At 34.8% G+C, this 15,000-nt stretch overlaps 2 protein-coding genes across 3 annotated transcripts in view; one reads left to right on the top strand and one right to left on the bottom strand.

The window, feature by feature from the left end:
• LOC137642250 (E3 ubiquitin-protein ligase TRIM13-like) overlaps positions 1-3,998 on the top strand; it is a 4,924-nt gene extending 926 nt beyond the window's left edge. Inside the window, exons 2-4 of one of the 2 annotated variants that reach the window (XM_068374787.1) lie at positions 681-941; positions 1,224-1,976; positions 3,037-3,998. In XM_068374787.1, the coding sequence (XP_068230888.1) occupies positions 705-941; positions 1,224-1,976; positions 3,037-3,561 (1,515 nt within the window). In that variant the 5' untranslated portion in view covers positions 681-704 and the 3' untranslated portion in view covers positions 3,562-3,998. The remainder of the gene's footprint in view (positions 1-680; positions 942-1,223; positions 1,977-3,036) is intronic. The other variant, XM_068374781.1, reaches the window with a different exon arrangement.
• A 6,846-nt stretch (positions 3,999-10,844) lies between these two features.
• LOC137648534 (E3 ubiquitin-protein ligase RMND5A-like) overlaps positions 10,845-15,000 on the bottom strand; it is a 70,701-nt gene continuing 66,545 nt past the window's right edge. Inside the window, exon 9 of the mRNA XM_068381458.1 lies at positions 10,845-12,450. Within this exon, the coding sequence (XP_068237559.1) occupies positions 12,387-12,450 (64 nt within the window). The 3' untranslated portion in view covers positions 10,845-12,386. The remainder of the gene's footprint in view (positions 12,451-15,000) is intronic.

The raw sequence follows: 15,000 nt of genomic DNA, 5'->3' as shown, positions 1-15,000 counted from the left end.
CCCACTATACTAACTTTGGCCTTTCATTTGAAGGTCACATATTACTTTCAAGCCCCATTTTTTTCTAGTTTGATAAGACATTGCTAGTCACATGTTGGGATGATTACATTAAAGTGGAATTTGATTATGTGTAGTCTATATCCAATGGTAGGTAGAATTATTGCTATATATTTCCATCTGTAAACAAAAATAAATTATTTTGCATCCTTACTATTATCGTCCCTTCTGTTATCAAAGATTTCTAAACATCTATTTAAACTATTCAATCTAATGAGTCTTTTTAAAATTCAATATATCAGATCTATTTATGAGTGACTGTATAATAAAATTTGCTTTCCTTACAGTGTGTCCATCTTAAATTGTTCAGTGTTAGCTAAATCATTCTAGTAAAATCAATTTCATTGAGTTAAGAATCGTATATATGTTTTAAATCAAAATCATTTGGAACTATCTATATGCAAATAATGTGCACTCTAAGGAAAATAACATTCATGTGAGAAAACAAAATCGCAATAAACCCCATAACTTCGTCCTTCAATATTTTCGAATATCAGATTTTTCTCTTACACATGAAAGTGAAATTTTGAATATATGCGTATAGAATTAGTCCTTTTTAATTCTCTTACACGTGAACATGTGAATACATACCTTTAAAATTACATACCGATCACTTATAACAGGTTCTCCACTCCACTGTCTTCAACATGGATGACCTGAGTTGTGCAGTTTGTTCAGATGTATATGAGTTAATCTTGAGAGATCCAGTTTCCTTGCCGAAATGTGGTCACACCTTCTGCAGGCCCTGTCTCGCCAGTCTACAAAAACAGTCGCTCCTCTTCAAATGCCCTTCTTGTAGAACTCAACACACTGGAGCTATTGTTGCCGACTTACCTCCTGTTTATGCCCTGCTCAGCATTTTAGAAAAGGAGAAGCACGATCGAGTATGTTAATTTCACGTTACCCCAGTGCAACTTTACAAATGTAACTTTAAAGAGCACATTATTTATCAGTAAGATATATCTAGAAAAAAAAAAAAACCTTTTGAGATATCTGCTGTTTATACCATCTACATAATGGTAAAATCTAAGTAAAACTCAGGTACCTTCGTAAATGACACAATAATGCATGGTAGTTATCATGGTCATAATTCTTCACCTGATTGGCATTTTAGGTACCCCATATTTCTAATGCTTCATGGCCTTTTTTTTTTTTCTTTTAAATAGGGCACTCTCAACATGTGTAAAATACACGAAGATCCTATACGTCTCAGGTGCCGCTCGTGTCATGAAGAGCTATGTGGCCAATGTTTATTTGAGAATCACATGACAAAGGGACATGATGTTGTTAAAACAGAAGCAGCTGTTGACGAACTGAAGCAGGAGATTGAGGATCAATTTGAACAGCTCACCGTATCTATCAAGGAAGAAAAATGTCAGTTGATACAAGAGCTCCATGAGCTAGCTCGTCAGCTTGGAATATTATACAAGAGAAGTCAGAACTTAGAAAATTATTCCAAAAGAAGCGAGGCCACTCTTCAGAATGCTCGTACATCAGATCAGCTCAAAGCTTTAGTTAAAAACCATAAACTTTTGAAAGAAATGATAAGAGAAGTCCGTACGACGCCTACGAGCAAAGACATGGTGCCTAAGGATGAACCCAATTTGCCTACTCTCTTGATGACAGCAATGAAAAAGGACGACCAACAGAATCTGAAGGATGATTTAGAAGCCATCCAAGAATTTTTACCTCAAGATGAATTTCAATCACTGGAGAAGATAGGCTCAGTAAATGATACTAATGAAGTATATGATGATGATTTGGATTCCAACCAAGATAATGATTCGCAAGTTGTGAGTGAGATTGCAAAAGCAACGGAAATATCTTCTTCGGTTATTGCTCTGTGGCCATTGGCATCTCATACTCCAGGTGGGAAATCTGAATGGTCAAAAATAAACTGGTATCGTTTCCTCATGCAGGTAATAAAAAATATATATAACATACAGTATATATGAATACATATATCGATAAATAGATGATATATATATATATATATATATATATATATATATATGTATATATATATATATATATATATATATATATATATATGTATATATATGTATATATAATTATGTATGTACATGTATATATATATATATATATGTATATATATATATATATATATATATATATATATATATATATATATATATATATTTATATATACTTACATACAGTATCACGAAACGAGTCAGGACTTAAGCGTATATTTTGTATTTTCATTTTCCCTGTGGTTCTTCTGCATCTGAGCATCCCGTTTTCCTGTGATTTTTACGCATATATATATATATATATATATATATATATATATATATATATATATATATATATATATATATATATATATATATATATATATATATATACATACTGTATATATATACGAGTGTGAGGTGTGTGTGTGGAAGGAGTATGGAGCTTATCTAGGTGTTTCAAGGTCCACTGATCAGTGGTAGACATTAGTCACACATCTTTCTAGTCCTGTCGTCCTTAACATTTATTGTTACGTGAAAAATCTAAAGATAGAATTCTTACATGAACACGTTATCTTTTAATGACCATAGAATTTTTTTTCTTCAATGAAAACCAACTGCCATTTATCGTATTACTTTTTAAAATATATTTAATCATAGTTTTTATCACATCTCTACCCCAATGTAAATCTCATGTATAAGAATGTTCATCTAATTCCATTCAAAAACTCTTAGGAATATTCCCTATTCAAATTTTCAAGCATTAGCAGAGTCCAATAATTTTCTGGGGATGAGTATCATTTGAAACAGATATGTATTAGTCCTTCTAACTGTCAATATCAATATGCGCTTACATGTTTGATTGTATTGCATAATACAATGAAAATTTTTGGGATGATCATCTTTAAAACAAAGACATATTTGTAATTCTAACTCTAAAAATCAATATGCACTTACAGGTTTAATTGTTTTAAGTTTCCTCTGCATATTTCTTTCGTTGAAGGTCCCTGTAGTGCAGCTGCTAGTGCCTCCTGAAAATCCCCACGTATACCTCCAATTGAGTGCAAATGGCAAGAACCTAGGACGTCTTGAAATACGGCTCTGGGGTCATCTTCGCCGTGCGCAAAACTTCTTGGCTCTTTGTTTGGGAACTTTTGGCCCCTCTTATAAAGGTTCACGGTTTTCTTATGTTGCGAAGAGAGGCGAGCCGGGGGAACGCCTCATCGGTGGTATTTATGAAACCGAAGAAGGATACACAGGATATCAAGTAATTGAAGGCCTCGAATGGAGAGGAGAATACAGTGGTCCGATGAGAGCAGGAGTTATTGGCGGTTCCAGGGGACGGCAACCCAGGTACAATTCTTGCTTTTGCATCAGTACGACAGATTACCCAAAAGCAAAGTCATACTGTCCTTTTGGTGAAGTTGTCTCCGGGTTGGAGGTGGCTAAAGAAGCAGTTAGATATGACCCGATTAGTGAAGTCATGATAGCAGATACAGGGCTCGTTCCTCCAAAGCATTATCTTTGACCGATTACTGACATACTTTCATGATTTTACTTTGACGACTGTTTTTCCGTCAAAATTAGAAATTTCATATATATAGCTCAGTATATTTGAATTGTTTAAAGAAGGCATTATCTTAACTAAAAGAAAAGTACATGCAGTAAATCCAATTATCGTTTTGCAATGTGTGTTTTAATTTTAATCCGTTACTTTGTTAAAACTATTTATTTTGAAGTTATGAAAATGAAAAGTGAATTCAGTTAATATTGAATCGATAGCTTTCACTTACGACTGTCTTAGCAGTTGTTAAATTTTTACCAGTTGTTGTACACTTTAATTAAGTAAGAAAACGTGGAATTCTTTGGATTGTATAATCTATTTGGTTTCCTCAAAATAAGGTTAGTTCTTTTCAGATTATACTGTGCAATATTGAGAGAAATGTTAACGCTTTCTCTTCCCAGTTAATAATGATATTAATAGGCCTACCATTAATACAAAATTCGTGCATTTTTTCTCTCATGGAATGGCTTCTGTTTTTTTTTTTTTTTTTTTCGTTCAAATACAACATCAAATATACGACAACAATAATTGAATATTCTGACCACTTTTCGAATACTTAGATGAATTTTGTTTGATTCTTCCCAATAAGTATCTGTCTGGTATCAAAAGCCAAATGCCTGAGACATTTAGGGATTAATGGGTTCCTGTATTGGAGTCTTTGCAAATACAAAAAGGCAAATCTCATGAAATATTAAAATGGAAGATTTTTTTTACTGCTGATATATTTACAAATTAAAATAAAGTTGACTTACATCTCTCGTGAGATATCAAGACATTTGTTGGTTGTAAAATGCTAATTTTGGGAAAATAAAATTGTTTGGCCAAAATGTTAAGATATAGCCAAAAAATAGCCTTGCACCTAGTGACTTGGACCAAAACCGCATTTACCTTGATACATTCGAAATTGACAAGGAAGTTTGCTTTCCAGATATCATTAGCTTAGAAACTACATGTGTGGATGGTAACCCCCATACATTTGATGTGAAATTAAATACCAGGAAGACCTTGCGAAGCTCTTATAATTTTACACTGGAACCAAAGCAAAGCAAAAGTTAAAATTGGTGATTCCCACAATAAGTGTTAATATTTTTCGCTCCAAAAAGTTGAGTAAATAAAAAAAAAATAGTTTAACAAACCAAGAAAAACAACCACAGGAATGTGACATAGATCTTCGTTTCTTTCCAAGAAGAATAACACCATATATAAAGGATGTATTAGCAAATATCAGCCGCATGACAATAACTACAGAAAATTTCTAAGCTTTTTTTGCGTAGTTTCATCATTTGATTTTTCTTTATTAGGCGAGAAATTTTGAACTCTCTAAAGATATCAATGGGGCATTTATTTAACTCCATAGCAATAAAACAATCATAAATTATAAATTCATGCTAGTACAGTATTAAGCTGGTGGCATGATGAAATCTTTTTAAGTATGTAAAAAAAAAAAAAGGAAAAAAAAAAACTAATACACTGCTACCGACAAGGGAAGGGCAAGTAACTTCTGGCTTACATGACATATATTTTGTAATATCTAGATTCTAGAGAGTAAACAGAAGCTTCAGAACTTCAACCCCTATGAAGATAATTATGTTATATCACCAATACCATCGTTTCCAATATTTACTTGTCATTTATCAGCTCCATTGGTCTGTAACAAAATGTTTTCCAGGAACTTGATATCATATCTTTCTGATACTCTTAATCAACCCAAAGGCAATTCCCCCAACAAAACTAAGATACAAGTTATTTCTTTCTGTGGCCAGTCCAAAAAAAAGAAACCTAGGTTCAGGGTTTTTTAAAATCTGTTCTCTACAAATAAAAAAAAAATAAATCCCGAGACTGAAAGCTACTACAGGTAATCACTTTCAATTTTTTTCTGTATATCTGGTTTTGTTTTGCTTAAAGTAAAACTAATGGGGAGGAAACTGCAACTCTGGGACCATGTAAAGGTAAAAATTGTCAATCTTCTCTCAATGAATTGGACTATAAAAACAAATTAAACCACATGATACCCTTTTTCACTGGGTTGCTTTTGTGATATTGGATAAGAGCAGTGGTTTATATATTCTGTATACTAAGATAAATATACAGAGGAAATTAGACACATCAGCATATAAATGAATGTCGAAATTACAGATTTAAACACTATAAACTCTCTTGGCTTAATTAATTTTGAAGAGCACACTATTAGATAGTTTTAAAGTTATGTTCTTCAATTAAGCATCAGTGATAAATGTAGTTGACCAACAGCAAAAGAAATACTATGTATGTTCTAACTCCTTTAGTTTACTTTCTCCAAAACCATTTGAGATGGAATACAGACAACCATTCATGAGTAGTATACATCCTTCCAGGGAATAAGGATTACGGGTATTGATGTCTCAGGCATCTACTTGTACCCTTATAATTATTGATAAAAATCCTCATTTTTATGCAAGCGAGGATCTTAATTGTCTCAAAGTAAATACTTTTGAATTTCAAAAAGAACATCAAATTTAATTCAGTCTCGGCTACATGTAGGAGAGTATGTAAAAACAATAGTTTCTTATACCAAAGATACCTGGCAAACATGACTTAAAGAATTTATCAAAATCTCAATCATGTTAAGATATCTTTTCTCAGTCGATTGTAATTTCTTATATAATAAAAAGTTAGTGTCTCTGGATATATATATATATATATATATGTATATATATATATATATATATATTACAAGTGATACCTCTACATACAATCTTAATTCGTATCCAGAAACTACTTCGTATGTTAAAACGATCGTATGTTGGAGCAAATATTCCCATAAGAATACATGGTAATTGATTTAATTCGTTCCTCAGCCTAAAAACCATAATAAATCCTTAATAAATGGCTACACATAATTACACGTGACATTAATACAATGCCTGTATAATAAATACATATTACAAATAAAAAAAAAAGAATACATAATAATGAAATAAATAAAAAACGGATTGTAATGTAACACTTTACCTTAGCGACAGGCCAGCACAGGTGTAGGGACTTCTACGCAGGAGGAGACGGAAGATCAGCGAGGAGGTAGGGACTGTGACTTTGTACGATAACGTGTACGATAACTTACACTAACTTACACTACTACGTGAACTTTAACTTAGCTTTTTTTTTTTTTTTTCATTTTTATAATTTTATATTTTTTTTTTACATTTTTTCTTTTCTTATTTTTAATTTTCATCACTTTCACTTGATTTGGTCTTCCTTTTCTTTGCTTCACTTTCTTTCTTTTCATCTTGATCACTAGACCGTTTTAAAGATTTTTTCAAAGAAACTATCGAGTGAAAGTTGCTTTGTACGGCTTTTGAGGATTTTTCTAAAATGCGTTAAGCAAACATCAATCGAACTGCGCAACAACACGGCAAACCTGAAGTTTCTGTGGGTGATGCTTGTCGATGAAATCAACAATGTGTTGATGATGTGCCAACATCTGTTTTATTTCCGCCGTACCTAAGATTTCGCCTACCTCCTCGGTCTACTCCAACTCACTCAACTGCGCTTGGAAACTCATCATGCTGCATGGCTTGCAGCTCCGTGAGTTCCTCGGTGGTGAGCTCTTCGTGATGCTCATCGACGAGTTCGGTGATGTCATCTTCATCCACCTCCAGACCTATGGACTTGCCAAGGGATACAATCTCTTCGACGTCTTCCTCGGCGGCAACCACAGGTTCATTCTCGGGGCGAAAACCTTCGAAATCTCTGGGAGCAACAGCATCAGGCCAAAGCTTCTTCCAAGCGGAATTCAGGGTCCGACAAGTTACTCCCTCCGAAGCCTGATCAATGATCTTTAAGCAGTGCACGATATTGAAGTGGCTCCTCCAAAATTCACGCAAAGTTAAGTTGGTTCTTTGTGTGACATTAAAGCACTGCTTAAATAAGTGCTTGGTGTACAGCTTCTTAAAATTAGAGATGACTTGCTGGTCCATGGGCTGGAGGATAGGGGTGGTATTCGGTAGAAGATACAAACACCTTGATGAATTTATATTCGTCGATGATATCATCTTCGAGTCCGGGGGGGTGAGCTGGTGCATTGTCCAAACAAAGCAAGCACTTCAAAGGCAAATTCCTTTCCTGAAGATACTTCTTGACAGCAGGGTCGAAAACTACGTTTACCCATTCCACAAAGATATGCCTAGTAACCTAAGCCTTAAAATTAGAACGCCATAGAACATGTAGCAGGTCTTTATTATTTCTATGTGCTTTAAATGCCCTAGGGTTTTCGGAATGGTAAACTAACAGAGGCTTAATTTTGCAGTCCCCCACTGGCGTTGGCACAAAGCGCAAGAGTCAACCGATCCTTCATTGGCTTATGTCCAGGCATTTTCTTCTCTTCAGCGGTAATGTACGTTCGACTAGGCATCTTTTTCCAAAACAGACCGGTTTCATCACAGTTGAAAACCTGCTGCTCTACGTAACCTTCCTCCGCCATGATGCTTTCGAACTTTTTAACAAAGTCTTTAGCAGCCTTGTGTCCGAACTCGAAGCTTCTCCATGACGAACAACTGAATGAATCCCGGTCGTTTCCTAAATTTCTCAAACCAACCTCGAGACGCCTTGAATTCCTCCGTCGTAGGATCGGCTGAACTTTCCCCCGCGTCACCCCCCCGAGAGCGCACCGCCTTCAAGTCACTGTAGATAGTGCTGGCCTTCTCACAAATGATCGTTTCCGTGATCGTATCGCCAACAATCTCCTTGTCTTTGATCCATATTAACAAAAGTCGTTCCATCTCTTCAAGGGTAGGGCTACGACGTTTAGAAATAATCGTGATCCCCTTCGAAGGTTTCACTGATTTAATGGCTGACTTCTATTTTATGATCATCGAGATCGTCGATATATTCCGGCCATATTGTTTAGAGAGATCGCTAACACGTACACCTCGCTCATGCTTTTTTTATGATTTCCTGCTTTAATTCTAATGAAAGCATAGACTTCCTCTTTTTCTCACCACCTGCAACTACTTCCTGAACAAAAACCTAAGCTTTTTAGGACCCATGATTACGGAACACAGAAAACAACACGTGAAAAGGCAAGATAAAAAACTGTTAAAACTGAGCGAATAGAGGATAACCACACGATGCGCACGCGATGAGAGGACTGATCAAGGTGACGCTCGATTGGCGTCCCTCCGATGTGCTGCCGTCTAGCGGCGTCAACAACAAATTCCACGGGTAAGCGTATTGTTTACGTCGTATGTCGGAGCAACACTTCGTATGTTGAGACAGAAATTTGGTCGAATTTTACTTAGAATGTTGGAAAATTCGTATGTTGGGACAATCGTATGTAGAGGTTCCACTGTATATATATATACATATATATATATATATATATATAATATGTGTGTGCGGTATATATATATATATACATATATATATGTATATATGTATATATATATATATATATATGTATATATGTATATATATATATATATATATAATGTATTTATATATATATGTATATGTATATACAGTATATATATATGTATATATATATATATTTATATATATATACTGTATATATATATATATGTGTGTATATATATATATATATATATACTGTATATATATATGTATATATATATGTATATATATATGTATATATACTGTATATATAAATATATATATATATATATATATGTATATATATAATATATGTATATGTATATATATATATATATACATATATATATATATATATACATATATATATGCTGTATATATATATATATATATGTGTGTGTGTATATATATATATATATAGTATATATATATATATATATATATTGTGGAACCTCTACATACGATCTTAATTCGTCCCGGAAACCTGCTTCGTATGTTAAAACAATAGCATGTTGGAGCAAATATTCCCATAAGAATACACTGTAATTTTGTATAATTCGTTCTACAGCATAAAAACCTATGATAACTCCTTAATAAATTACTGCACATAATTACAAATAACATTTATGTAAAAAAGAAGAATTATAAAGAAATAATAAATAAAAACGGGTTTTTATTGTCATATTGCCTTTAAGACAGGCCAGCACAGGTGCAGGATTTGCTACGCAGAAGGAGACGGGACGATCGGCGAGGAGGTAGAGATGGTGACTGTGATAACGTACCGTAACTTACTCTAACTTACACTACATGAACTTTAACCTAACTTAGCTTATTTTTTTTCTTTTTTGATTTTTATAATTTATATTTTGTTTACATTTTTTTTTCTTTTGGATTTTTAATTTTCATCACAAACATACGACACTTCTTCGTAATAAAAGAACACTTAGAGAGAGAGAGAGAGAGAGAGAGAGAGAGAGAGAGAGAGAGAGAGAGATAGATGAAGATGATGTTTATTGTCGAGCATGCAATAAAACAAGCTGAATAAGTGAATCCTTAAAATAAGTTTTAAGAATATATCATATCTCTCTCTCTCTCTCATTAAAGACCAGATAAACTCACCAGATTTGCCCACCTCCAAATAGGATTCTACAGAGAGAGAGAGAGAGAGAGAGAGAGAGAGAGAGAGATATTAACGATAACTTTATAAAACTTATATTAAGGATTCACTTATTCAGCTTGTTTTATTGCATGCTTGACAATAAACATCTCTCTCTTTCTCTCAATCTTAGTTCTCTTTGCTTCACTTTGATCCCCTTCGAGGGTTTGACTGCTTTAATGGCTTCCTTCTGTTTGATGATCATCGAGATCATAGACCTATTCCGGCTATATTGTTTAGCCAGATCACTAACATGCACACCGCGCACATGTGTTTCTATAATTTCTTGCTTCAATTCTAATGAAAGCATTGCCTTCTTCCTTTTCTCACCACTACTAACACCTGTACCGAAACTAAGCTTGTTAGGAACCATGATTATACGTAAAATCAAAAAGGAAACGTGAGAAAAGGAAGATAATAAGCACTGTTAATAACAGACTGAACAGAGAACAACCACACGATGGGCCAGAGAACAGAGAACTGACCGACTCGATGCTCAATGGCGTCCCTCCAACGTGCTGCCGTTCTACCGGTGTAAACAAGATCTACGTCGGATGTTGGAGCATTACTTCAGGTCTCGAGACGAAAATTTGATCGAATTTTACTTCGGATGTTGGAACAATCGTATGTCAAGGCAATCGTGGAATGAACCTCAACTTCAACTTCTGAAGTTCAAACATGTTAAATCTTATAGCAGTATTGTCTATGGAAAAGAAAACTACTCTTAAAAACATTAATACAGTATAATTTTAAGGACTTACAAACTTTTCATACATAGCACAATAATGAAGCATATCAAACTATAAAAGACTTTCCTTTACAAATATCACCATGCAAGATAAGATTATGGATCAAAGAAAAAGTAGCTTGAGTACGGTTGTGTCCTCTACCCCACGTGCAAGTTCTTGGAAAAAAATAAAGCAGTGGCTAGGAAATGCGCTTTCCTACAAGTCCTTACGTCAAAATGTATTCTCTACAGTAAAAATTTATATATGACTACAAATCACAAGATTTTAATTAAGAATTCTCAAAATGTTTATCTTTAATATCAATGTGTCATTGGAGCACTCAAAACCATTACATTGGCTCAAACATTCATTTGCTTGGAAACACAAATAATCATACATAAGTCTTTATATAAAATAATTATAATTTTTATCAATACAACTATTTATAACATTATGATTAACATTAACAATGTTGTTACTATCATCATAAAATAAATAACTACACTACAAGTTATAGTCTCACACTCTTCTTGGACAGGTTCTCTGTGAAATGAATAGAAATACTGTGACACCAAAGTGCCAATGCAAATGAATTCTCAGGGCAGTGAAATCATTATAAACTTAGTGAGTGCCATACACAACACCACAGCCTAAAGTAAGTCTGTTTCAGTATGACATGACAAAGACCAAATTGAGGTCAAATATCTCAGAACTCATCAACAGTTCTGATCGTAACAATTCTTAACTATCTAAGGTGTTAAATGCATTCTAGAAAAACTGTACTTGCCTAAATAAATATAAATTGTAATTTAATTAACCATTCCCTACCATTTATCTAGATACTACAGTAGTAATAACATTATGCTCCCTAAGTGAAGTGCATGATTTTAAAAACCCAAGTATACATAATAAAATACATAAAACAAAAATGCTTAATAATGACCCAAAGGACTAATTGTTCCCTTTCATTAATTTCCCATGATAGCTAACTTTGTGAAAACATTTAGTATGTTGGTAAGAATAAATGCAAGCCATAAATATGCTACTGAAAAAAAAAATCTCTCTCCTGTCTTTTGAATTCAACTAATGGAAAACTAAATCAATTACTAAATTTTTTAGCTGCCAAAAAGAATATTTCATCATAAAAGTCCTTCACAAGGATTGAAAACAAATTGACAAACAACCTTTAACATATCTAAATACATCTTACAAAAAGAGACCATTATCAAACAAAGAAATGCTCAATCTGAGGATATTTTCATCCTATATGATATACTAGTTTGTTTTAAAAGGAAAGACTCATATTTCAACAATAAGTTATGTCTAAATATTCTAACTATCCAAATTTCTAAGATTGCAGGGAAAATTCAATGAATGCTATGGAAACAGTCAAGGCTCTTCGATCACATAAAAACACTAGTTCAAACCATATTTTACCCTATAACTGGTAGTAAACAAATAAGGACTCACACCTCACTCCAAGATATTTGCTGTACATACAAACAATCCACATTACTAAGAAGTTTATAGAGCAATAATTAAAAGAAGATCTGAATAGCATCTGCAGGATTTTGTTCAACTGGACAATATGGACATTTTAGCCTGGAAAAAAAAGATAACATAAAATGCAAAAACCATATTTAAAAAAAAACATAAATAGTCAATAATGCTATCTTTTAATTAAACACATGCAAGCGACAAAAAATTTAAGAGCTTACACAGAACACTGAGAGTAGTGACATAAGCAATATCTTATTAGATACTGTATGTATAAAGTATAAAACTAAATGGACCAGCAGAAAGTCAAAAGGGGGAGTTGATGCCATATGGGCAGATCCTACTGTGTGAAATTATGAGCTAATGTTAAGAGCATTTGCTTTAATTTTCAACTTGAAATTTCTCAACCAATGTTTGATAAATAAATGCAAGACCCAAAAATTTGGCCTGAAAAACAAAGTAATTTAATTCTGATCTCGATAATTCTAAAAAAAATCAATGTATAAGAAACCCAGTTACCTGTCATGTGGAGGCCAAACATCAAGGTTTGGTGACCAGAGAGTTTGGATCAAGTTTAAAAGAATATTTACAAGAGAACCAACTGCTTCTAAAAGCCCTTGTTATGGACAATGCTCATCAAACAACTCCTTTCATTCAGCTCATGGACCAGCTGGTCATTTGTAATTTTAAAAAACTCTATACTTTGAAATGACCTCTGATAGAATTAACCATAAGAGAGTTCTGAAAAAGAGCTTCCCAATTTCTTATAGGAAGTTTCCTATAAGACCATGCATTCTGCTTGGAGGAGTTTTTAGCAAAAAGATGTTAATGAAAGGACTTTGAGGCTGTCTGTTATGGAAGGTATAATCTCTCTCAACAGGCCCAAGGGCCTGGAAGCCTATAAGGATAATGTGGAGGACTTATTGGATGGGCACAAGGAAGAGCTGACCACTGAGAAGATACAGCAGCTTAAGAGGGAGGAAGTCTCTTCAGGTGAGGAGGAGACAGGGAGCACCAACATGACTCATAAAAGGAATTTGTGCAAAGTGGATAGAGGTGTAAAGTATTGCAGAAAAATGCCACACCAATAAAGCTCTAACAAGCCATAGCTATATTGCTTGGAATAACCAAACAATTTCACATTTCAGGAACATCCATCGCAGATTTATAATTTTACTTAACGTAAATAAATATCGCAGGTTTCTAAAGGCAGATAGGTTTTATACTTTTTATATTTCAATTAATTTTTCTATGAATCTCCCTTGCTGTTCATATTGCTTCTTCTGCAGAAGCTCAGTTTAATCAACATTTACCTATTTCATTTTGCATCAATAAATACATGCCCTCTCTCACTAAAGAGGTCATCTTGATTTGTAGAATGTTTCTTGGTGCATTCGCACACTGAACCAAAAATGGCACCAGGATGATACTGTGAAGAAAAAGGGTCAGCTGATATAAGGCCTGACTCCTCGGGGCCGAGGCGCCCTTAGCCCTCATACCTTCAGAGGCTAATGAAGCATCTTTAGTCTCTGAAGAGTGAATGGGAGAGTGTGGCACTGTGGTGTGTCATGTGAAACCCTGTTACTGGGTGGTGAGAAGCATTCCTTATGATCGCAGACATAAGATGTGACGTTTCGACTTATCATATAAACGCGTTTGAAGGTCTCGGCGTATAGGAAATTTTCAGAGCATTGAAACGTCTCATGTCGGTAAACAGTCTCAGCAGGTGGGCAGAACTTGTGAAATGGACCGGTCTTGGCACGTACAAAGATTTCAGGGCAAGGAAGGATCTCTGTACATTGGAAGATCCCTATATGTCAACCTAGAACATAGTGAAGAAGCAAGTGATAAGTGCCCTAAGACTCAACATCATAGCTTCTGGAAGAATAACCGTGAGAGGAGTCCTATTACGCAGTGATGGTTCGTGTGAAGAGTGAGCGCATGGAGACCGGGAGAGTGAAGACCTGGTGCAGGAGACCAGGCGAGAGGACACCTGGTGCAGGAGATCAAGCACGTGGAGAGCAGTCTCATTGCAATCCATCCTCATGGGACTAGTTAGCAGGGGACAGATATTGAAGAGTCATAGGAAGAGCTCGTAAATCATACTATCCACCACAATTGACCTTATGCTTGTCTATTGTCTTCCTAGGAGATGATCTTGATGTATCTCTGGAACTTTCAGAAGGAACGGGAAGAGGGGAGTTCCCTTCATCCAGAGCATCGGTGTACTTACTCATTCCTGTACAAAACCGAGCACTGGTAGCCGGCATATGAACACCTGCACAATATACCGATACACCTTTCGAAGCTAGGTTAGTATTCACTACTGCACTAAATCCTCTCTCGCATAAGCAAGGATTGGTCGGTCAAAGTTAAGGGTCTTCTTTATTGGTGACATCATCTTTGGTATATCTGAAGGTTCCGCACCTGACGGAGATGTTGAAGATGCAGGATTTCGGGGGGGGGGGGGGGGGGGGGGGGGGAAGAAGGTGCATCCACAGTTTCTCTGCCTTATCAGGCTTAAGTCAACAAGGATTTCAAGGCTCGCAATGATAGTGTGGCAGGAGAGGACACGGGATCTTCTCCAACGACAGGTGAGGACTTGCTGATGATAGTTATGTCTAACGCCTTTCCTGCAGGGGGATGAGCATACAA

This window comes from Palaemon carinicauda, chromosome 1, assembly GCF_036898095.1.
Source record: "Palaemon carinicauda isolate YSFRI2023 chromosome 1, ASM3689809v2, whole genome shotgun sequence".
In the NCBI taxonomy this organism is placed as follows: domain Eukaryota; kingdom Metazoa; phylum Arthropoda; class Malacostraca; order Decapoda; family Palaemonidae; genus Palaemon; species Palaemon carinicauda.
This window is presented reverse-complemented; position numbering and strand designations above follow the sequence as displayed.